The 25,822-nt window shown below is 43.4% G+C and overlaps 1 protein-coding gene across 1 annotated transcript in view; it reads left to right on the forward strand.

Moving 5' to 3' along the window:
• LOC137259682 (poly [ADP-ribose] polymerase tankyrase-1-like) overlaps positions 1-25,822 on the forward strand; it is a 41,151-nt gene that overhangs the window by 7,729 nt on the left and 7,600 nt on the right. Inside the window, exons 2-4 of the mRNA XM_067797280.1 lie at positions 23,422-23,490; positions 23,838-23,924; positions 24,230-24,619. Of these exons, the coding sequence (XP_067653381.1) occupies positions 23,422-23,490; positions 23,838-23,924; positions 24,230-24,619 (546 nt within the window). The remainder of the gene's footprint in view (positions 1-23,421; positions 23,491-23,837; positions 23,925-24,229; positions 24,620-25,822) is intronic.

Genomic DNA, 25,822 nt, shown 5'->3' on the forward strand with positions numbered 1-25,822 from the left:
AAATATGTACTCTAACATCAAATCAAGTATAGAGTTTAACTATGAAAAATCGGCATCTTTTCCAAGTTTCTCGGGGGTCCGACAAGGAGAAAATCTCTCTCCTTTATTGTTCTCTATTTTCATAAATGATTTAGAATTATGGTTCAAAACATTTGATTGTAATGGCGTTAATAACTATGATATGAATGTAATCTACATACAGCTTCTGGTACTTTTATATGCAGACGACACCTTACTATTTGCTACCTCAGCAGCATCCCTGCAAAGGTCCCTGGACCAGTTTCATGGATATTGCCAGATGTGGAGACTGACTGTAAATAGTGATAGAACTAAAGTTGTTATTTTTGGAAGTGGGAAGTGTAGAGTAAATAAGCTATCGTTTCATTATGGCACAAATGAACTTGAAATAGTAGATAATTATAACTACCTGGGGTTTAATTTTCACAAAAATAGAAAGGATTCCTTCGGTATTAATGTACTTGCTACACAGGCAAAAAATGTATGTTTTTGTTGTTGAAATTGGCAAGAAATAATGACTTACCACTACACTGTGTACTTAAAGCGTTTGATATCATGATTTTGCCTATCATGTTGTATGGCTCTGAATTTTGGGGCCATGGTAAAATTGAAATACTTGAAACCGTACATATAAAATTTTTAAAACTGGCCTCGGGTCTCAGAATGTCTACACCAAATTACTTCTTATATGGTGAATTCGGAAGATGTCCTATCAGTATTCATGTATCTAAAAGAATGATTAGTTATTGGCATAAACTTGCTACGACCATGTCCCAATCCAAATTATCGCAGATAGTCTATAATCTCATGTCACTAGATAGTGTATTAACTAATCATTCCCATCCTTGGCTTAAATTTGTTGAAAATATTTTAAACTCATGCGGACTTAGCAATGTCTATATGTTCCCTAGTAATTTTAGTCGAACATGGTTGTTGAATATGGTAGAATGCAGGTTAAGAGATCATTTTTTGCAAGATTGGAGGAATAAAATAGAAATGAGCTCTATGGGACAATATTATAAATATATTAAAACTCTACCCTCATTTGAAGCCTTTCTATTATTGCCCAAACATATTTATTTTCCATTATTAAAATTCAGAACTTCCAATCATTGGCTACCAATTGAAACCGGGCGCTGGAAAAAAACTCAGACATGTCATATCATCAACTGATTTGTTATAATATATTGTCATATTGTCATACTCTGCCGCCATTTTGACTGTATGTAAAGATTGATGTGTGTACCATGTATTCTCATACCACTATTGGTGGTCTTTGGAGAATAAATGAAGTTGAACTTGAAGTTGAAGTTGAAGACTTCACCTATTGTCGGCACTATGGAAGGAGCGAAAGCTTTATGCAAGCCATTACATAATCAGTACCTTCGTTCTATATCACCCTCCACTTAGGCCTCTTCATCAACTGTGACTCTGCTGCGTCATTCGTGTTCAACTGTCTCAACATCTAGTAGTCTACAGGCTGGCATGTAACATTACCTATGGCAATGCTTCATACAGCCTGGTTCCCTGGGTCTGATGCGCCTGCACTAACGCTCCGACACAGACCCAGGCAACCACTGCCGCATGGCGGCGTTCACTGCAGGGAGACGCGCCATACATTTACTATAGAAAAGTCCGAGGACGGGTGGTTAGAAGTCTTTCATAGCATTTTCATCGATACTATGGCAAAGTGTACGTCACCAGAACAACGGCCATCGTTACTTTTAGTGTTGGAAAACGTTATTTAAGCAGTTTCGAGACACGAAAATCGTTGCTACACAGGCGATATGTAAACAATGACACACCTCCTACTTTCATCACCGACAGGTGCTTTGATATTTTGTGTCAGCTCGCTATTACCACGAGATGGTACACATAAAACATATATCTGAACGACCACACTGATTGAAAATAGTTAGCATCTTCATTTTGGGGGAATTTGATGACGTGTAATTCGTTGATTTGGCCCTATTTTCTCCTGTTATGTGTGTTGGAAACAAACTGAAAGCCCAGACATTGTAACTAGAAAATGTATTTACGTTACATTATCATAAGTAATAATAATTAGATCTAACACTTTTGAGACATATAAATGATTCACTCAACAATGTTTTCGCATTCTTTATTTGCATTCATTTGGTATGTTATTGGTATTTATTTGGTATATATCTTTTCAATATAACACTGAGCCACATCATGGTGCAATTGATCTTCAAAAGTTTCACAGTACTCATGGTATGGCAATATCTGGGTGATGCTACTGGGAGGTTGATTACATACTGGAGCATTATATATAACATTGAATATACCCAGTTCCCCAAACCATATACAGCTACAGTTTTGTATACGATAGGAAAACAGATACATCATGAAATATTGATAACTGTGTGTGTATTTGCTTCTTTTGAAAGAGCCCATTCATGAAAGGAAAGTGTGCTTGTCTAAAAGACACTGATACACAACGCTCCAAGATGGGGCTCATGTTTGTTGAAGACATCTTAAGTAAAAGAACAGTCATTGATATTTCATAATGTGTCCATTTCCTATTACATAAAAACACTGTAGCTCTATCTGGTGTTGGAGAGGGGTGGGGAGAGGGATACATTCAATTTTGATACCTCTTGTTATTAAAATCACAATAAACAGTTTAATACAGACAATGCTGGATTGCATGACACAAGCATATGTCAGTGAAGCAATCAATTACAATTCCCTTGGCTGTTTAACATAAATATAGACATGAGTTATATACAGCATCAGAGGTCTGTCTGTCAAAGTTTTCAGATAAAAGATGTTGGTTGGTTTGTTGTTTAAGGCTGCACTCGGCTCTGAAAATGTTATAATGCAGGACTGTATAATTGTTTAAGATACATACACAATTCTTATGGTTGAGTAGTGGTCACATACAAGCGATACATGCATATGAACTCATATTCAACAAAATATCTTCCCCTTGATATACAAAATTTACAGTCATCCAGTGTTCGGGACATTTGTGTATCTTCCAAAATCGACTGGAAGTTTAAACCTACTATACCTGTAAAGAACCATGGGTGGTCTAAAGTGTATAGGTATAGGGAATGTAAGATTCTTTTCCACATTTAACAGTGATTTAAAGTACTGTTAATATAAGGAATCAGACAAACTATTGATAGAACTACATCGTTGTTGTTGTTAGACCTGAATCCTGCAGTGTGACCTGAAATTCTGTTATAAGCATCGCAAAGAGAAACTTACAACCCTGACGTACGCCACTTAATGATTGGAAATACCTGCCAATTGACAGATGGGAATGGCGAACTGACACCAATATTTTGGAATACATATCCCTTAGAACTGAGATTAAGTTGCCTCTTATCCCTTAACCTGAAAAGTGAGTACCAAAGTAGTGTCGTGTTAACGAAATCAAAAGCCTTTCGGAAGTCTACAAACAATAAAAACGACCACCACCTTTAGAAAGATACTTTTGAATGAGACATTGTGAATGAACCCAACTTGTGCCTCGGGAATTTTAGAGTAAACTTCTGCGAATCGCTGAAGACGGTTATTTATTACAATACAAAACAATTTACCAAGAACATCCATTAACCAGATACCCCTATAATTATCAACATTATTAACACTACCTTTCTTATGTAAAGGTACAATAATACCCTTTGACCACTCCCGTGGATACGTGCCAGACGCAAGTACTCTATTGAAGATAAGTAACAAATACGGACATAGAAGACGAACGCAGCAAATAATCATCTCAGCCTCGATAGCGTCTGGTCCTGCAGTCTTGCCACGCTTTAGACATTTTACAGCAGCTTCAATCTCATTATGGTTTATGTCATCGTTCAAAATACAGTCAATATTACTATCATAATCAACATCAGTATCATCGTCAAGACATCCATTGATATTATCTAACAACGTTTCAGCATCATTGATCATCTCAGTGTCCACAATAACATTAGTAATATTACATACATCCTTAAAATATTCTGTCCACCGTGCGCAGGTTTATATTGGGGGACTGGCTACGAGAACATATCAACGATTTGACCGTAGTCCAAAACTTTTTGCTGTCATTATTCACAGATAGGTTCACAAGTTCGTTGATCTGATATTCGTCAGATTAAAATTTCTTTTTACTACACGTGTTAAGGTATTACAACACTCATTTAGTTTATCTTTATCACCAGAAAACCTGAATTCATTCAAATATGACATTTTAGTTTTTATTTCAGTTTTTCACGATCGTCATCGTGTCATAAATTAGATTTGAGTTGTTGGGTGTTATGCCGTTTTGCCTGTAAGCCAAAACAAGCTGTGCAAGCTTGAAGAGTGTTCGTAAGTCTTTCCACTGCAGAGTCTATACTCAGGTTCAACAAGTCACTACACTGGTCTACACTGAAGTCAGCTAACAGATTACGTAAACAATCATTAAACCTCTCCCTGCAATCATCTCTCTATGAAAACATAGGTATACTACAGCTCGCACTAAACATTATCAGTCACTTTTGCTTGTGTATCGGAAAATGAGAATGTCACACTGAGAGGGAAATGATCTGAATTGTCTCTAATGTGAATATTAAAGTCAACAACGTTGGTAAATAAGTCAGTGGAACACCGTATATAATCTACCGTGCTGGCGCCATTATCCTTAAAACATGTGTACGACCAAGAACGATCACCGGGAAATCTACCATTGAGTATGTGTATACCAAACACACAAAATAACCTAATTAAATCTTCTCCATACGCATTGATAACATCATCAGTAGAACACCTGGATTTGTTGAAATAGTCAGTTACATAGTCCATATCTTCGATATACTTATTAATGTCATCAATGATATAATCTTGCAGGTTGCCTGTCCTCGCGTTCAAATCGCCGTGGAGACTGACGTCACAGTTAGTTTACTCAGTCAGTACCTCTGTAAGACACTGTTCTAAGTAATCTATACCTTTACAAGGTCTCGTTTCCGTAGCTACTGATGAGTAACCAGGATGGACATACACGTAGCAAAACAAAATATTGTTTTGTAGATTGAACACAGTGTTATCGAAAACTACACAGACTATATCCATAAAGCTGGTTATTACTTGAAGTATGCCGTGTTCTAGAGATCGGTGAAGTCCGACAGCTACACCTCCTCTATGGTTAAAATCGCTATGATTTATGTATATGAGGTAATCGGGAAATTCCTCCTGTATGTCAGACAGTGTACAGCTACCCCATACTTCAAGAAAACCAAAAACATCAAAACTTGTCACAAAAGATATAAAGTCGCAGTCTTTGAGTTTACTTGATAACCCGTTTACATTCCAGGACAGGGTAGAGAACGTGTTGATCGTGTTAATTTCAGTGTCACTCAAGGCCTGGCCACACCTCTAGGCGGGACTGGTGTCACCGCAGTTATCACGTGTGCGCGCGTCCCGTCCTCTGATTGGCTGATCTTTCAAAACAATAACACAGGCGCCTTCCAGATCCCATGTGTACGTGGAGTTGTCAATGATCAGTTTGTCGAAACGTAGATAAGCACGCTGATAAAGTAGTATAGGGAATGATAGTTCTGGCTCACTTTCAAGAAATGTCTCTACAAAGCCTTATTTACTAAATAAGGCTTTGGTTGGGCCATTAGCTCTTGCTACTATTACCCCTACTACAAAAAAGTTGGCGGTAATTACTGTGCCTTGGTAGGAGGTAACACTGTGCCGTACGGTACGATCAATAATTCTTCTCTTACAAACCCCCTACCCGGCCCACCCCTCAAGTAGTACAAGTTAGGTTCGTCGGCTTTCATATCCACTTTATCTATGTTGTAAGTTTTGACTGACCATATAGGATCGGTGGCCCGCTTACGGCTATCGCCCTCGTGTTCCCCCGGCTGGTATAGATACCTCACTAGGGCCCTATCTGGTATCTGTTTCTCCTTCCCACGCAATGGAGCGGCCGACTCTGCAACTATTGATTTTAGTTTGATAGCGTCTGCCGGTTTCTTACCGGTGAGACGGGTGACTTCATGGTTGATTGCCGACACCACCTTGGGTAACCTCGTGACCCATTCAGTCGATCGTTTTCCAGGGGTGGTCATCTCCCTAGCATACTGATAGCCGAACAAGCGCTCAGCCAAAGTCCTATTAAATCTCTCAACTATGGCTTGGCTGCGATGGGCTCCGGCCGTGCCACGCCTGACCTTTGTATCGTGTTTGGCTAGCAGTTGTGACACGGCACCCATGAACTCCCGTCCGGGGTCAACTTGCAGCTCTGTTGGCCACGTCAGTGGGCTGCGTTTGTATATGCGTTCAAATCCTCTGGCTACCTGGGCCGAATCTTTCGTGGTCAAGGGTTCGGCTTCCTTGTAACGACTGGCTACATCCACTACGGTTAAGGCATACTTGTACCTCTTATCGTGGGGTAGGAACAGTAGGTCTGCCTGGTGAATGCTATTAGGTATGTTAATACCGAACCTCCTTCTAGGCACGTAGCGTGGTGCCGGTAAATAGATCTGCCACAGGGCTTGTTTTTCAAGCCACGCTTTGGCTTCCTCCGGGGGTACTCGCGCTAGTTTAGCTAGCTTATCTACTGCGCTAGCTCCTTTCCAGTACCCACGCGGGCTGTAGTAAATAGCCTCAAATTTTTTCATGTCCATACGCGTATGTGTTTATTCCATCAATAGCTATCCAACGTTTCGTGTCCATAGGCGATAGGGACGTCTTGTTTATAGTCAGTCCGTATATCTTATGCCCATCACTTCTAAGTGTGTTCATTTTATGTCTAAAGGTACGGGTCTTGAACAGGGCTTCCTTGAATCTGGCGTGTTTGATGTGTTGTTTCACCACATACTTCTTAACCCCCTTAGCCTTCCGGATCTCACTATTGTCGGCTTTCAGTATGGAGTACATCTTAGGTCTGAAACCTATGTACTCGGCTATGGGCGTGCCAGCACACTCGTCCTTCATCTTACCTAGGACCTTTTTATTTACCGTACTGTGTAGGGTATGGGTCTTAGGGTAGTCGCTGGTGTCGTATAAATCGAGGTGTTTTTTCATGTCCTCGTACACGTCCTCGGTTCGAATCTCCATCAGCAGGGAATCCGTGTCAGTGTACAGTACTTCACACCTGTCGCCGTACTGTTTCTTGAGCTCGTTGTAGTAAAAGTCGTACATCAGGTGTTTGGATAAATCGAGGATGCTCATCCCCACGTAAACAGGCCGGTTGAATTTTATGTGGCTTTTCTTCATGTGTATGGCAACCAGGTTGTCTGTAAATATTTTATTACGGTTGAATGCCGGACTGGCTATCAATTTCCTGAGCTTGTCTTCCTCACTAGATCTAACCAGCTTCACGGTCACGCGTTTCCTCAGGTTTTCCATAGTCTTACCAAACACCGAGTTATTCATGAGCTTGTAGAGATTTTTCTCAAAATCACTGGTGGCTTTTTTTCGTAGGTCTGTGTTCATTCTGATGTAGGGCTCCATCCATGGGCTCTGGTCGAACATGAGCACCCTGTGTATTTTGGTCAGCCTCATACCCAATGACAGGTACAGCTGTAGGTTGCGATAGTGAACGATGTACTTGGTCTTATTCATTAAGTTAGGCACGAGTTTTTCAACGTCTGCCACACGCCCACCTGACAAGTTATGTTGGTACTCAGACATCCAGTCTGTGTTAACCCTCATACGTTCGGGTGCAAGGGGATAGCTGTTGTGCGATGTGTGTAATTCCTTGGGATACTCTAAGTCAACTTCGAGGATATACCCTTTGTTCGAATCTGGTGCGACCCCAATAACATCAACGTGGGGTACCCATTCGAATCCCCCTGTAGGTAGATACTGGCTCATGGCCCAGCCGTACAGGTTGTTTGCGTCGAGGTATAGAATGTGATTGGTTGGTTTGTTAGGATCGTAACCTTTCACGTATTGATTATTTGCTTTCGCGTATCGTTTGGATGCCATGGAAATCCCACCTCGCAAGCCTTTCTCAATGAATAGGTGCATGTCGTAATCTGTGAGCAATTCCAAATTAACTCCGGTCTTTTTAAGCAAGGCGTCCCACGACAGACCTGGGCTGGTGTAATACCATGCGGGGTCGAGTTTATACTGCTTTAAACATGTCTGCCGAAACGTTTCAAACACGTCGGCTAACAGCAGTACATCTGTCCTCAAGTACAGGTCGTGATAATCACCCAGGTTCTTACAACCCAGTTTATTCCATACGTTAGTCGCGTGCGAGTAATCATCTCGTGAGACGGACGCCTCATTCAGCTTGCTATAAAAGCAGTCAATAGGGGGTAGTCTGGTCTCGGTGAACTTGGCCCAACTATCCATGTACTCATAGGGGTACACACCCTTCCTCATAAGCAGGGGTCTAGTCTCGGCGTCTGTGTATCGATCGGTGATAGGGAAGGTATTGTTGGCCTTGACCAGACTGTCGAGTGACGACAGGAGGAACTGAAACGAGTCAATGAACCTAAGTCCGTTTAAGCTGAAGGAGATGTATCTCTCCATGTTGTTGGGGATGCACGTTATATTACCATCGATTTTCGCGATGGCCTGCATGATCAAGTGTGAGTCGTACCCTCTCAAGTTGTGAAAGACAACGGGGATGTTTATTGTCTTAGGGTTGATTTTAAGCTTGAGGTTGCACGCGTTGTGAGCGGCGCCTCTATACTTACCAGTTATGTGGCAGTGATCTCTCACCGAATCACCGTTAAGTGGTGAGTCGCACACGTGACAGTTAGTGCTACTAGCGTGAGCTAGCCTGTCGGCTCGGGTCATACGCATGGGAGCGATTCTATACAATGCATTCCTAATAATTTTTTCTTCCTCCTGCAAACACTTTAGAAACCTTTCAGCCGCGTCAGGCCCCCTATACACTACCGGGGCTTTCGTTTCCCCGTCACAACGGACGACAATGTATCCAAACGAACAGGCTTTATGCTCTTGTGTCTTGTGGGTAAAGGTACCACTGGGAGCCTCGCCGGCGGCAGCCACTAAGGCTTCGAAGTCGGCGTATATAATATAAGGTACAGACATTTGGTTCTTGTGGTTACTGAATTTTAGGATATTTTCACCTTCCTTAGGCATGTCGACTCGTATGGCCGTCTGCCCCACACCTTGGCAATCATCCCGGTGGGATTCTAATAAATCAGCTCGACTGAAACCGTGTAGGCATCGTACACAAAAGTGTTTTTCCCCAACGTGTTTCGACTGGTCGTGCAACAACCGGCTGAGATGTTTTATCCACGTGTAGTGATACTTTTCACCTCGCTGGATCATGAATATATTGATAACTTGGCGATCCTTCACCGGGCTGACCCTGTGTACTATTGTTGTGTTACCTTCGTGCCCAAAGACATTTATAGCCAGATTATTCTGTTTTTCTACTTTAGTGATCTGGGATATTGGGGTGGGTTCATCTATACCATCCCAATTAAGCCCATCATCTTGGGGATAGCTAGAAAGCCTATCTGAATTCTTGCCAGCTGGAAATAAGGCTGACCTGATAGCTAACCTCAGGCAATCGTTTCCTCTATTCTTAACGTTTACTATGGCATGTTTGTTCCTATAGTAGGGAGGCAAGGCTAGGTATGACCCGCCTCTGAACGGCACGTAGTTAGCTATGTCTAGATAGACATTATCGATTTTATCTACAGCCCACCCGGACCCTAAGTGTGTGTAGCGTTCTAGGTATTCTCGTATCTGCTGAAAACTTGTATCGATTGATGCGTCAATGGTCTCTGCATGTGTGACGACCTCTTGTTTACCTCGGAAGTAAGGCTGAACATACTCAGTGGTACTCCCAACCTGCTTATCGAGCGACATTTTCACTGTGATCTGAAACTTGATACTTCCTAGGTTATTTAGTTCCTGGTTGACCTTATCAGCTATCAGAGGCTTGATATCTGTAATGTCTATGTTTCTATCAACGCGCATGCGCCAACCTCTCAAATAATTGCCTACGGCGCGCTCAGTGCGCACGAACTGTAGGTCAATAGCTCTATTCTGTCGTAATAATTCTACAAGCTGTGGTTTTCTCATACGGGAATACCCGCCTAAACCCAAATCGTGTGCCTCGGCTTTCAGTTGTTTTACAGTGGGAGGTTTTGCTACGGGGGCATGTGATAACAATGCGGTTAACCCGGCTCTCCCCAGGTTTGAATAACCCGTGTATCCAAGCTGTTTTGCTTGAGCTTTTAATTGTTTTACTGTAGGAGGGGCTTCTAAACCTAGTAATCTCAACAATGCTGACTTCCGCATTCTAGAATACCCGATCACACCTCTCTGTTTTGCGACCCGCTTGAGCTCGCTTACAGTAGACATCGTGTTTACACCTAAGAGAACCAATGTCTAATTGGTTCACAGTAAGGGGAGGTAACCCTTAAGTGGCTATCTTGAGCAGTCGCCTACGTTCTTTTATGTAGCCTTTTTTATTCTCGTAGATGAGTTGATGTCTGACTACGTTCGCTCCGTGAGCTTTACATAGACAGTAGTGTCCTTTAACCCCGATACCACACACAGAACACGTGTAGTTAGGACTTCCCATATGGAAACAACAGAACCCCTGATTCCTGCATTTCCTACCACAGGCCTCGGTCTTCCCCATAAGTATGTATTCGCATCGGTATGGAGCGGGTCTCATGTTTACTTATATAGGTATTTTAATTTAATTGCTTCGCAACCAACGCAGTAGCTGCTATACCCAACACTATGAAGCCCAGTTCACGATTCATTTGTCCCTTGGATGGTGTGTAGTACTGAGCGAGTGTGGGTTTATTGAGCGGTTCCAATTGTTTACCAGTTAGTAGATAGTATTCTTTCATTGCTTCATCGACATCGTTGAATGTTTTAATGGCATGGTTTTCACGCTGGAGTTGTTCGTTAATAAAATCGATCCTCTGGAGGCGTTTTTTAGCGTACTCAGCCTGTGCCCTTTGTAATTTCTCAGTAGCGAGATCGTGCCGCTTCCTTTCTTCCTGTATTTCAGCCACGTGATCATCTCGTAGTTTCGAGAAGAGGAAATTACTCCCGGAAAATGCCAGGGCATTCACTAACGCCCCACCGACCATCATAGCTATCGTGGCCATCCCTATATTTATTTCATTATATTATCAGGTATGATCCCTTGTTTTACTAGGATGTCTTTTGTGGCCATCGCCATACCAAGGTTCATTATGAGCATACCCATATCCTGCAGGTTGAAATCTAGCTTGATAGTTGACCATTTTAGTCAACCGAGCGTACCCTACGGCTAGACTGGCGACCACTGTGGCGTGGTATGCGTCGTTGACGAACGTTTTCCCCTCAGACATTATGTATATGATATAAAATATTAAAATTATAACATGATATGCGGGTCGACAGTGGGGCCTGCCGGCGGCGTGGGGGTACCCCCAGAGTTTCCCTCAGTTCTCCCACTATATAACCATGTTATAACCACGGCAGCAGTTACGCCTACAACCAAGAACAGTCGGGGGTTGGTCACTTTATGTTGGTTACACCACCGTTTTTTACCGGCAGCTACTCTCTTAGGATTCTTCTGTCTGGTTACTGTTTGTGAAGGGGTCACTTCCCTCACCTCGGGAGGGGTTTCCCTCACTGGTTCCTGTGTCACTTCCGTCACCTCGGGAGCAGCATCCATCTATACTATTATTATTATTCTTTCTCTCAAATTGACAATGTTTTGCCGTGATAATCGCCGCCGTCACTGGAGCCAACAACATACCATATTTGTGGTACAGCCCGCAGCTGATAGAGCTCACGGCGTGTTCGATAAAAGGGTCTTTCTCGAGGTCCTCCCACAGGTAAAGTCGGCGCTCTGGTGGAATGGGAAGGAAGTGGGATACAATACCGGTGTATATCTGGGTCATAGCCGATCCTATTGTCTTTGTCATTTCTGCTCCGAGCCGGGACTCGTATCTAGCGTACAGCTTATCGATTTCTTCGGCTGACATTTTGTGAATTTTATCCGGGGTGTAGTCTCCAAAGTAATGTTTGGCTTTGCCGCCAACAGCCAACGCCACCAGTTTCTCTCGCTTGGGGGAATCCCCCACACCCCCAGTGGGGGTACCCCCAGGTACCAACTGTTCGAGCAATTCCTCACACTCCATCTTATAATATAACAAGTAAGATTTAGTTTTAACTATATAATACCCGATGCAGACAAAACACAGAGAAATGAAGGTTAAGTTGCACACGACAAATACTTCAAATATCATAGCTATATGCTTAGCTTTGCTTAGCTTTGCTTAGCTTTGCTTAGCTTTGCTTAGCTTTAGCATACTATATATGCTACTGGTTGGTCGGTCTTTAGCACGAGCTTAGCGTGTTTAGTTTCAGCGAGCTGTTTCTTCACCCGTTCCCGTTCTAATTTACTCATCACATCGTTCTCTCTCAAACACTCCTCGAACGAATCCCTGTCCTTGCAGTGAAATAAGGCCACCCATCGCGTCTGCTCCCTGAGGTCTTTCAACACCGAGTTGAACTTCTGCGTTAGCACCCAGACGCTGTGATTTGCATGCCGGCCGGAGAAGGCCAGGTACGATAGCATGTCTCTCTTTTTCGTTATCTCGCGATTAGCGCTGCAGTCGTCCAGTATGAACAGCGTCGGTTCCCCTTTAAATTTCTCGTGAAGAGCTTTCAACCAGTCCTGCAGGCGTGTTCCAGGGTTGATTTTGTGTACGTCCGGGTCCGTCATCACCCAAGGTCGCGCGTACGTTTTATTCATGCTCAGAGTAGGGCACATGATAACGATGTTATCGAACACATCCTTGTAGTAACCCTCCAACATATCCAACACGAAAACGGTCTTCCCACAGCCAGTCTGCCCGCACACTATGGCGCAGTGTGGGTCAGTGGGCAGTTGTGGGTACCCTTGGGGGGTGTGGGGGTACCCCCCATCAGTAGATGGCTTGCACGAATCTCCCATTGTCTATATTAAGTTGCGCGTCCATAATAACGTACAGATATAATTTCAACTTACCAGCGGGTTGAGCCTTCTTAGTAATCTGGATGGTTATCCCTTCGCTGCCGTTATCTATACGGCGCCCGCTACCGTGCAGTTTATCATCATCCGTGGATCGCATGTCCAACCATAGGGCGTACTTGGTGGTCAGGTATTCACCGATCTGCACGGAGCCTAGGTCCAGGTCCTTTGTTATATAATCCCCAACTGGTAGCTTTTTTATCTCATCCCACTGCTGGTGTGGTCTCATACCATGACTGAACAGCTGGTTTGGCACGCCCTCGATGGTCACTTCCACCTTTTCAATCTCGGGGTTGAAAAACTTCTCGCTGTCCCTCCGGAATGGATCGTAATCCTCCACGGGGACGACCAGGATACCTTTCATCGATCGCGCCGGCACGTTCAGGTTGATATTCCACACAGTGTCGCTCTTATCTCGCACGACTGATCTATGCCTCAGTACGCGATCGTACAGGATAGCCATCTTCCCAGAGTACTGGCTTCGAACCTGCCTGGCCAGCTCAGGGCTAGTGACCATGTCGAACTCCAGAGAGATGTTGTCTATGGCATAACTGGCCTCATCACCGTTCGGCGTACGCACTACTTTGCTATAGTCGTTAAAAGTGAGCTCGTATTCGAGCCTATCACCCAGCGCGGCCTGGTAAAATGGCGCGTGTCCCGTGAGCAACTCGAAGTCGAGCGGCACGCAGAATCGATTCCTGTATGCTCGAGCGATGGCCTTTTCACCGTCCGATAGCTTGTCTTGCTGGTCTGTCGTGAAGACGTATCCTATGCGCGCCCGGGTTGATTTGCTGATGCCCTGGTACACATCATTGACTCGTTCTCTCTCGCTTTTCCAGAGATCCTTGTAGCAGTGAAACACGTCGCTGTCGTCGATACTCAACACCTCGTTACCGCTGATCTTGACGGTCGTTTTCTTGATGATAGCTCGACCCACGTTCCGCACTAGCTCGCGTTTGTCGTTGTCGGAGGTCAACGTGATATTGAACGCCAGTCGAACAGTGCCTGGTACAATGAGGTCATTCTCACCAAGGTTTGGAAATCTAACCAGCAGAGTTTGATTCTGGTCTATCTTGCTGGGATTGTTGGTGATGGTCACCGACTGTCGCACGGCTCTGGCTCCTAATGGCTCTCTCAATCTTCTGAAAGGATCTAATTTTCTGCCGTACATTGTTATATAAAAGAAATATATTTTTAATACTAATGGATGAAGACATAGATATGACGGGCGCTAGTGCCCAGGCATTCGATGATGAGCAGGAGACCTCATTTACTAGTTCACCATTGAACCAAGAACTCTTGGAAACAACGGTAAATGATTATTACGAAAGTTTAAGAAGAGATAAAAACTACGTTGAACCACAGGGTCGATACCATAAGAATTTTTTTATTGATACAAAGGGTGTTCTACGCCTTAAGTCTGACCCAGGGGTTGACCTCTTTAACAAGAGCAATAAAAAACCACTGGCCTTGTCAACTCTAGCCAGCCGCCATGGTGTTGAATTTATCCGTACAAATCTAAACATGAATGATTACGCTGGTGCAATACCTAAGGTCGTTAAAGAAGATCTGCAAGCTACCAGATCCCACCTCACCACTAGAGATGAAATGACACCACAGCGTGCTACAGAAGCCTCGGACAGTATAGAAAAACTGTTGAGCACCTACTGGGACAAACCGTTACCGGGGTTTGACTTTCCGGTAAGGGAACTGCGCGGCTTAGACGAAGCCGTGAAACGCGTGCGTGGAGAACTCGTTAACAACATGGGGAAACTGAACGAAATCGACGAGCACATCGCTAGGGAAAAAACCAAACTAACGAAACTGAAAACGATGATATGAAGCGTCGTATCAATGAACGAATACGTGATTTAGAAGACGAGAGACGTACACGATTGGAAGCCGCTTCCTCGAATCGTGAACAGCTTCGATCCCAGATCAGTCGCATTCGGGAAACAATCGATAGAATACTGAACGAGGATACAACTTTAGCCAACAGGATTCGGATATTGTTCCGGGAGCAAGGGATCACCATCGCCAGCATTCTAACTGCATTGGGTTTCATCATATCAACCCTGGTGGTGTCACTGACAGGGGGAACCCCCACACCTGCCGGCGGGGGAACTCCAAGTGGCGGTGTTAAAGACTGGATAAAAAAACTCGGGGAAGGCCTAGCTAAACTGGCTGGTAAAGCCGCCGAAGCCCTTCCCGGCATCCTGGGTAGCATCGTCTCGTGGTTGTTGAGCGCTCTGTCTAAAACTGCCATGTGGCTCAGTCAAAACCTGTGGGCAGCCATCGTCGCCGTGGCAGGTCTGGTGTACGTAGCGGCTAAGAAATCTTTAACCAAATAAGTCCCAAAGTTACCCCACCAACCACTAGGGCTGTTTTATTATCAATATGCTGCTGATAGGGGGGTCCCCCCACATGAATATGGGGTACATGAACTTTAGGCTCCGGAGGTGGCTCCACTATACCCTTTTCACGTGGTGGGATGTGTGGGATATAGGGGGTGTTAATATCGGGGTTGATACCCAACTTTTGGTCCGCCGTGGCTATGACTATTTTGTTGTTATAACCCACCACTTTTTTTATTCTCAGTTGCATATCACTCGGAGCCATGTACAACCCCACGCCGAACACGTAATTGACTTTCGATCTGGCGTATTCTAACACGTTTTGGTAACGGTCGATGGCCCTCGGGAGATCAACTGGAGAATTGATAGCATCATCAACGTTGGAAACGAATTGTGTCTGAGCGTCGTAAGCAGTTCCCTTACCGAGGATGTTGGAACGCGTCATCGACTGCGCACCCAACAGCGCCCACACGTACGTTCGAATCGAGTCGTTCAACCTGACTACCCCGGCACGAGTGAATCCTTTCGACGTGTCCAGCATGAATATTTTCCACCCGTCTGAGGTTGACTGCTCCACTTTCTGGACTGTGAAAGCAACCCCACCTTTAAAGCTCATACGATCATCCCTCCATTCATTACTCGACAAAGCAAAGTCCTGGCGTAGTATATCTCGTTTTAGTAAATCATCACTGACTTCTTTCACTGGTCGCCCCCCATCATAAGGAATACCCAACCCGTGGTTCGGCCCCGGCAAACGCCAATCCGTCTTCGGGTTTATTTCAAATTCATTGCAAATACGTTCGTAGACCCGTCTATCGTACGGGTTGTTTGTTGCGTCCCACGCTTTGTCCTGTGGGAGGGGGGCGCTGATCTCTTTAAGGATACGTCTGACCTGGTAGTACACGTGGAACTTGAACACAGACTGACTCAGCGGTCCACGCCGAGTGTCGGCCAATGTCACACCACACCCCGTTGTAGCGCACCACACGGCAAAGTTGAATTGATTCTGCCAGAACTGCATAGGGTTGTTGAACCAAGCGTGGACTGCCTTGATGTTAGTCACCGAAAGCTTATACTTATCGAATACATCTAAAAGCTGGGCATTGAAATACAACTCAGGAGCAACCACGATCTTCATGGGGGAGAAATCTACGTCCAGTTTAGGGTAAAACACACCAGGGGAATACATTTTAAAACTATTATATAATAAATATATATGTAATATGTACATAACACTTCCAGGAATAACGAGCGGTGAGGCCGTTCAGCTGACGCACGCGATCGATAACACGTCAGGTCAACTCGAAGTCGCACTCTGCGATATCACCTACCTACCGCAATGGACTAACATCAATATCAACAACAATAAGCTGTTCGTCAGTGGGGCTCGCAGCCAGATAACTGACGGCTACTACAGCGTGTGCTCTCTAAACGACGAGGTCTTCAAACCCCTGGGAGCCGAACTCAAGATGAACAACTCAAACGGTACAGTGGTGTTAATCAACAACGGAAGAACCTCCTTGAGGCTCGGCCGACCATTAGCGAGGATACTCGGTATGTCTCCTGACGAGATAAAACCAACAACAACCGTCACAGGCACGAAGTTACCCGATCTAGTACCGTACCGAGAGCTGTACATTCATCTCGGTCAGGTGAGCACAACGTACAACATTCAAGGAGGTCACCCTTCCACTATACTGAGAGCAGTGCCGGTGAAAACTGAGAAATTCAACGACGGTAGAACCGAGTCGTTTTCACCACGGCAGTATAAGAGATTAACCCAGGGCAACATACCTGAGTTGACAATATCGGTGTTAGATATAAATCATAATCCTGTAAATATAGGATACCTCAGCTTAACGCTTCATGTAAAATGACCAGCGCACAAGGGCCCGGAGTGAAAAAATGCGTCAATATCGGCATCTCCGACCTCGGAGACACGCGCGGTTTCGACGCTCCTGGAGTAGATGGTAAATCGTACTCCTTGCAACTGAAAAACAACATTTACAAACGCGTTGAAATCCCCTCCGGTGGAACCCTAAGTGATATGATAGATACCACAAGAGCAACAGTCAACACTAAGTACACCCTTGTCAACACCGGTGATAATAATTGGGTAATATACCCATCGTTCGGGGGTAAACTGTTCGACTTAGACGATGTTGAGAGCACTACCGTCGTCAAAAACAAACCATATATACTCGTCTTCACCAAAGATGACAAGTGGGTGTTGTTACCCGATAAAGACGACTGGTTTCTCAATATTAGACTCGTCTCCCCTTACGTGTTCACGGATAACAAAGACAACCACCTAAACAAAGTCGTGAACAATGGAATCCTGCTCGTGGCTTACGTCCCAACTCAGAGACGTAGCGTAGTCGTCAGCCCCGTCAACAATATAGCAGCCAACATGCTATCGAGTAAACCGGCCATACAAAACGTGAAATTACAGTTGGTGTCTGAATTCGAAGGCGTGACCAAGATACTAGAGAGTCTACCGGCAAACTCAACACTGATCATCAAAGTCTACCTAGGGGAACCATCGGTGAATGATGTCGAGATCGTGAAGGGGATCAAACTCGGGTGGGGCAAACAACATCAGTTTCAAGTTTGCAATGTTTACGTGCGGACGGGTGTCGACTCCAAGACCAGTCTGCAGGGGGTCAACGTGATCGTGGAAAATAAGATATCACTAACCAATATCTTCCTGCCTGACAACATACACTTCATAGGTATGAAGTTAACCCATGAATTATTATCAGAAAACCAGTTGGAAATTATATCGTAATAGTATAATAATGACCAGTCATCGTCCCAACACTACGCTTAACGACCTAGGAGACACGGAGGGATTCGATCAGCCTGGTGAGGAAGATGAATTATACATCCTGCACTTCAAAGACAACGTGTACAGACGGGTGCCGTTACCAGATTTAAAAGAGCCCAAATGGCTGATCAACTTAACACTCGCCTCACCTTATATCACATTAAAAGAGGGGGGTGGAGGATTGGGGTTTGTCTCTAAGATTAGGAATAACGGTATCTGGCCCGGGGATTTCATTCTGGAGCATAACGTGAATAAAGTAGCTACGATAGATTTTAGGGAAGAAAAAATTTTGTTAAGTACTGGAACAGTAGATCATAAATTAACATTTAACAGTAATCTTTATCCCCAGAGGGTTCTTGATAGAACATCCTACTCCTACACAATCATCATAGAAGTCGTCTTTATGTATTTTGACAATGAAAACTCCTCGAAAGGACAACAAATTTTACCCGGGTTGGTAATACACTGGTATACCGAACACGTAGGTCAATATTGCCGTATTGTTATACAACGGGATACCCCCACGGGTCCTATAAACCGTTTAATAAGCCTCCGTGGGGTTTTTATTACAACAGAAAAGTCTATTAGCCTCTCACCTCTTAGCATTAGTTATAATCTATCCCTTGTAGGTTTCAAATACATTGATAGAGTATTAACTGAAACCCAATTAAAATATCTTTCAAAATATATATTATAGGATGGGTCTGTACCCAGTCGTAGAGGAAGTAGCGAAGACGCTGGAAACCGTAGATGGGTTCCGCTTGAGGCAGTTATGTGATGTGAAACGTCAACTAGAACAAGACCGTGACACGCGGAAAGCACTATGTAAGAAGTACAATAGAGCTTTCAATATCGTGGACGGGGCTGACACTACCCTTATGGCAACCAGCATGGGACTAGGGGCGGCAGGCGTTGGGTTGTTGGCTACCATCGTGGCTGCACCTATAGTGCTAGGTATTGAAATAACGGCTGGGGTGACAGGGTTGGTAGGGTTGGCGCTTAAGTTAGTATCACGCAGACTAAATCGTAAGGCATTGAAACACGACGAGATCAGGGTTCTGGCCGAAGCAAAGCTGAACACAGTGAGTGAGCGTATTTCCACGGCACTCACTGATAGTAAGATCTCAGAAGAGGAGTTTCGTTCAATCCTATCTGAACTCAAAAAATATAACGGAATGAAACAAGATATTCGATCCAAGTCTCGTAAGTCTGCTATCAGCGAGGACGAGAAAAAAAAGTACATAGAACAGGGGATACAAAAAGCCCAGCAAGCCTTTATTATGAACACCAAAGAGATCGTAGGCGGTTCACGTTAAACTGTTTCATCGATATAAACATAACATAGGGGGAACACGAGGGCGATAGCCGTAAGCGGGCCACCGATCCTATATGGTCAGTCAAAACTTACAACATAGATAAAGTGGATATAAAAGCCGACGAACCTAACTTGTACTACTTGAGGGATGGGCCGGGTAGGGGTTTTGTAAGAGAAGAATTATTGATCGTACCGTACGGCACAGTGTTACCTCCTACCAAGGCACAGTAATTACCGCCAACTTTTTTGTAGTAGGGGTAATAGTAGCAAGATCTAAGGGGCCCACCAACGTCTTATTTAGTAAATAAGGCGTTGTAGAGACTTTTTGTGAAAGTGAGCCAGAACTATCATTCCCTATACTACTTGATAATGACTCCTCGCCTCCATCATCATGGGTTTCAGCTTCCTTCGTATCTCACGAACAGTACGAGAGAAGTCCTCGCCAATCCATATCGAAGAACCCTTGACTTTTTTTAGAAGATGCGAAGATACTCCGCCTATGTTTATCATCGGGTACGAGCGCAACGATTGCTTTACCGTTCATTATCCGATGAGCTCGACTGATTGATATAAGGGAGTCATCAATCTCGAGTTTGTCCCTGATCACAGTTCTAACTGCAGATTCACAATCATCCCATGTCTCGTTCCGATTTGTCTTAGGTATCCCGTAAAATATCATATTCGAACGTCTGCTATGATTTTCTAGGTAATCAATTTTACCCTCCATCTTTGTGATAGTCTTTTAAAAGTTTGTTTTCGTTTTCTAGTCTCATGCGTCTAGTTTTCACATCAGTCAGCTTTCTGTTTATATTTTGTAATGAGGTATCAACAGTTTCCAACTTACTGTGTATATCCTTTGACGCGACGATGTCTTCAAACTTCGATGTCAGCGATTGCATTGCCTCGAAAACATGGTCCAGTTTCGACTGAGACGTATCAAACCCTGTCAGACGTTGTTGTTTGGCACTTTCAGTGCTTCTGGTGACTCTTTGGTCCCCTTCCTTGTTACCTGTGGGTTCCGGGTTAGACTCTACCCCCACCCGGAGTAGCAACATGAGTATGAGATTGAGTACTGTGATTCTAGTAGGCATGCTCGTCATGGTGTGCATTCGGGGTATGCGCGAGGCTTCCGCTTTTCGGCATTTCTTACTCAATATGTGCATCAAAACTGGCCTGAACCATCCACTACTGCGTCTATGTTGTTCTATGGTACTTCCCATTGTAGAAGTTCACCATTTACTCCCTTTTTAAAATAGATGAAGGGTATTTTCGGCAGAGCGAGGCATATGTCATGTCACAAATGAAGGAACACTACACTCAATTTGTTTACACTCACTAAGTTTTCAATCGGGCGACAATTCAGTGTTTATTTAGTCTGTAGTTACCTTCCAAAGGTAAATTATGTAAGCAATGTTTTGGTAAGTATTTCGTGGTTATAAGACATATGTCATATATTTAAAAAAGAATTGGAAGGATTGTTTGAACCCTAAAATGGTAGCGGTTTTGCCTGTTTTACTTTATTACATCCAGTATCGCAAATAATATGAAACAAAAGTGAGGCACTGTGTGTATCAATAACTGTTACCATTCATATTGGGTAGATAGAGTCTTCTTTTGATATTCAATGCATTTTAAATAGCATATGTATTTTCTGTTTATATTGGCGTACTGTTTCCTACAATATACAGCAATGGTTTATCTGAAGGAATATGTGGACATAATTTGCAAAAGTATCCTGCTTGAAAGGGTGTTTAAAACAATGTCAGTAGATGTATCTATTTGATTAGTTGACGTGTTGCCCGTGTGTTTCAAAAACGGTGCATGACTGAGGAACAATATGGCAGTTGGAGTGATTTCCTCGATTATTCACCGGAATAATGGAGAACAATAGCATCTAGAATACCAGGTAACAGCTCTAACAGAAGCAAACGCTATATTAACAGCTCTTAAATATATTCAAAGATAAACACTCGAAACATAAACAGTATATACTCTATTTAGACTCTTTCGTGCCTTTAGGTTATTAAAAACCTTTCCCGCAAGCATCCACGTTCATTATTGAATTATTGAATTGTATAATGATCTTGCTACTGGCCACTTCGACATCATTTTCAGTTGGCTTCCCAGTCACGTTGGAATCTCTGGTAACACATTGTTTTGAAGTTCCGTTAAATTATTGTCCTCCTGAGAGGACACATAAGTCCCAAAACATTTTGAGTCAGATTGAATCTGCCACTATTTTAGTATTTCTGTCAGCTTAACATCACATATTATTAGCAGGGTGCACTGTATCTGGGTATCTCTATTTCACATCAAGAGGGGAATACCTGTCTATACTTAGCGCAACTGGCTCAGAAAACAGCAGTTTGTCTTTCAAGGTTATATTTAGCAGTATACGCTCAATGCAAGTACCTCGATGTCCTTGTTTGAAAGAGTGATCTCAGCTATTTACACCTAAGTAATTGAGGTCTACTAATATCCAGATATGACCTATTTTGAAAGGGGACTTATATACTTTTTAAACACATAAATAAGGAATTACGCAATACAAACAGTCGGTGAATTAGTGCAATTTAGGGTAGCGTCCGATATGCTAATATACAATTGTTGTCCATGTAATGCCGCAGGTAACGCGCACTGTGTTGTAACATGCTAAGCAAAACTAGAGACCAAACATTAGACGATTGGAAATATTTCCACATACAGTTGTTGATCCGTCCAAGCGGGCGAGCGCCAAACGTTGTCGTGCTCATATGCTAACACGTCACAATGACGTCATAGCTGGCAGCTGTGCTTCGTGGCGTCGCCAGTCAAAGCATTTCTCAACTAGCAGTGAGGTGTCGCTCTTGTTAGGACGTACGTTACTGGTGGGTAAGTTCTCATTTTATCACTTTAAACTGACTTATGAAACTAGATGAGATAGTGTAAATGTATATTGTATGACTTTTGTAAAGCAGTGTGAATGTTGTAGGAAACAAGTGTTTCCTTCACACAATGTTTACACCCAGACCTGTGTTTAGCCTGTCACCGACGGGTTACGATGGAAGGTCTGGGGAAACATAACAACGCAGCGTTTCACCTGATAGTCTTGTTATATTTTATCAAATTATGAGGTCTCTCTTACCCTTAACCTTTGACCTGGTGACATTTACCTCTTTCACGGAAGACTTCATGAGTTTCCGCCTAAGTTAGTAGGCGTGTGCTCTGTCGCTGTCACGCGGTATTCAGCCATTTTGTGAGAGCTTCACGGAATCTGCCTGACACGAATTACAACGGTGTTGCACAAACAATGACTCAAGTTGACGTGTTGCCCTTCACACTGCCTGAATAAAAATGAAGTTTTAATCTGCTTCACATTAAAATTTGTCTAAAATACCGGGTACAGAGTCGTGCAAGACGTATTAAGACACAATTTACAATTTCATAATTCCTGTTCTTCGCTGTTTCTTTATCAAATGGCAACAATTTGATCAACATATGCACAATGCCGAAATTACGCACTGAGGAACTATACGTAATAAAGTTGATAAATATGATGTGATTAGTTAAATAGTGGTCGGAAAGTTGAACTTAAATTGTGTGCCCGGAGCAGAGATGATTTTAAATTTCAAATTCAAGTTTTATGTTTTAGGAAAATATGCATCTATGCAATTACAACGCTTCAAGAAAGGGGGCGATCTCAACTATCATCACACCGTCAATGCACAAAACACACCTTACTACATTTACTGAAGCAGACTGTGAAAATATATTTAGGAAATTAAATCTTAATGAAAGCAAACCATACATTCAACACCTCTGTTATAACTGAATTTATCAATACATACTATTGAAAGGCAAAACATTTGTAGGAAGCAGAACCTGAGGCCAGTTGTAATAATTTGAATATTTTCTATGTATAGTTTTCTGACTAAAATTCTCCTTGTTTCAGCCTCGACTGACCCGAGCGAGAAATACATGGTTTCACCACCAGCGCCCGTGACGACACAAGACGTACAGGGTAGGTAGGAAAACCCAGCAAACAGGAAGCTCAGTTTTTAATTCTCCCAGCATTTCCCTCTCTGATGTATATGCCCATGGTGATTTTGACTTGATGGATGAATATCACCCGGTATCGATCGAAAGAATTTCTGTAAAAATTAATATTAGGATGAGTAACTTCTTTCCGTGCTTTTAAGAGTTATCTCAATCAAACTGAATGATATATGGTTAATACTTTGTCCATAAGATATGTACTTAGAATTTAATCATGCATAATATTTAAAGGCAAAACATATCTGGAAAGGCGAAAACAGAAATGTTTATCTGCTTCGTATCGTCTTCTGAACAACATGTTCCCTGTTTTAGCCTCCATGACTGACGCGAGTCAGGATCTGACACCCAGCAAGACGGTTCCACCGACGCCAGTGACGACACAAGACTCTGATCACCACGGTAGGTTGGAAAACCCAGCAACAACAGTTGTATTGACACTGTCACCTGGTAAAATTCAACAAACATCAACACTCTCAAGTCGTACGCAAAATAATCTTCTGACTCTAACAGAAAGTTACACATTAAACACGCCATCGTTAATTCCAGAAACCACATGTTGACATTCCCGTCATGTTGGATTGTTGTCAGCCATGGTGGAATTGTTTAAATAACGTAGCAATGTCCGAGTCACGTATCAATATGATGTAAACATTGTAGATGTGTGACAAAGATGTCTGGTGTACATAGTTTACTTTGTGTTACAGCGACTCCATCAGCAGCAGCAGGCCGTGACCTCTACGACGCCAGCGAGGACGGTGACCTGGAGAGAGTGAAGCGGATCCTGGCAGCGGGTCACGTGAACATCAACTATAGAGGACAGAACAGCAGGACACCGGTGATGGCGGCAGCAGAAAGTGGACACAGGGACGTGGTGGAGTTCCTGGTGGGTAGAGGAGCTGATGTGTCACTGGTGGACAGGGGTGGTACCAACGTCCTTCACTGGGCCTGTTATAATGGAGACGTGGAGACGGTGAAGCTGATCCTGGACCTCAACGTGGTGGACGTCAACGCCAGGAACAACTACGGGAAGACAGCGGCCGTCTACGCGAGACGCCGGGGACATCAACGAGTGTTGAATCTCCTGGTGTCACGTGGTGCACACTGAAGTCGGTGTTGGTGTGGACAGAGACGGAGCACATGTCGTTACTGACATCGACGTGGTGTGTGCCGTTCATGTAGTCGTGATTTCCTTTTTTTCTGAATATAAATAAAAGTTGATGAACTTATTTCAGACATTTCGTCATGTTTGTGTTTGGAACCTCGCATGATCAGGTAAGAAATTTGTGAAGTGAGTGTAACCATAAACAATGAGTGATTGTACGTAAACGTCGCCCGTCTTGACATAATTCTGTGTTAATTTTATTCTGAGAATCTCACGAATTGTGAAACGGACAACAACAAACTGTTTGTTTACATGTCGCTGCACTCTGTAACCTCAGACTGAGCTGAGGTTCACCCAGCTGACGTGGCGCCATTTGTACAGTGACAGTGACGTCACACTGCTGATGACGTCACAGACATACAGAGGTGCTCGGTCGTCTTCTCAGCCGCGCACTGCCACAGAACACAAGCAGTGTTACTGCAATACCATGTCGTCGCTGTTGCTTAACAAAAGGAGAATGGAAGTCTGCAACTGATTATTGCAAGATTTAACAATGTTGCTGTCACATGCACCCATTCTGCAGTGACTAAACGCAGACTATACAAAAAAAAATTGAAAAAAGCATCACCCAAACACTCTCAGTTTTATTTTTTCCTGGATACCAAAAAAGACAATTATATATCTAATTCACTTCTGCAACATGCTTTTTTTAAGTGAAATACAATTGCTGAGATGACCGGCAATAATTATGTACGTCGTAAACCTCGCCATGTTGACATTTGCGGTACCGTTTACTGTATGTATGCATGTAAATGTAAATATTGGATATTTATCCATTGAACTAAATTTTGAAAACAGCCAATTAGTGATCAGTGGCATGTAATCAAGTCGCCAATCATTATCCTGAAATCTCACCTATAAACATGGGATGAGCCTTTAAATCGTCTTAGTGGCAGGCAAACAGAGACGCAGAAGTGAGCTTTGCGTTATACATGTGTATTTGATAGTGTCAGTGAGTGAGTGCGTGAGTGAGTTAGCTTAGTTTTACGTTGCTTTTATCAGTATTCCAGCAACACCCTGGCGGGGTACACCCGAAATGGGTTTCACACACTGTACCTACGTAGGGAATCAAACCGTCTAGATCTATGATCAATCAAATCGACCTTTTTCAGTCAACCTCGTCCAGCGACAACCT

Source organism: Haliotis asinina, chromosome 13, assembly GCF_037392515.1.
Source record: "Haliotis asinina isolate JCU_RB_2024 chromosome 13, JCU_Hal_asi_v2, whole genome shotgun sequence".
Classification (NCBI taxonomy): domain Eukaryota; kingdom Metazoa; phylum Mollusca; class Gastropoda; order Lepetellida; family Haliotidae; genus Haliotis; species Haliotis asinina.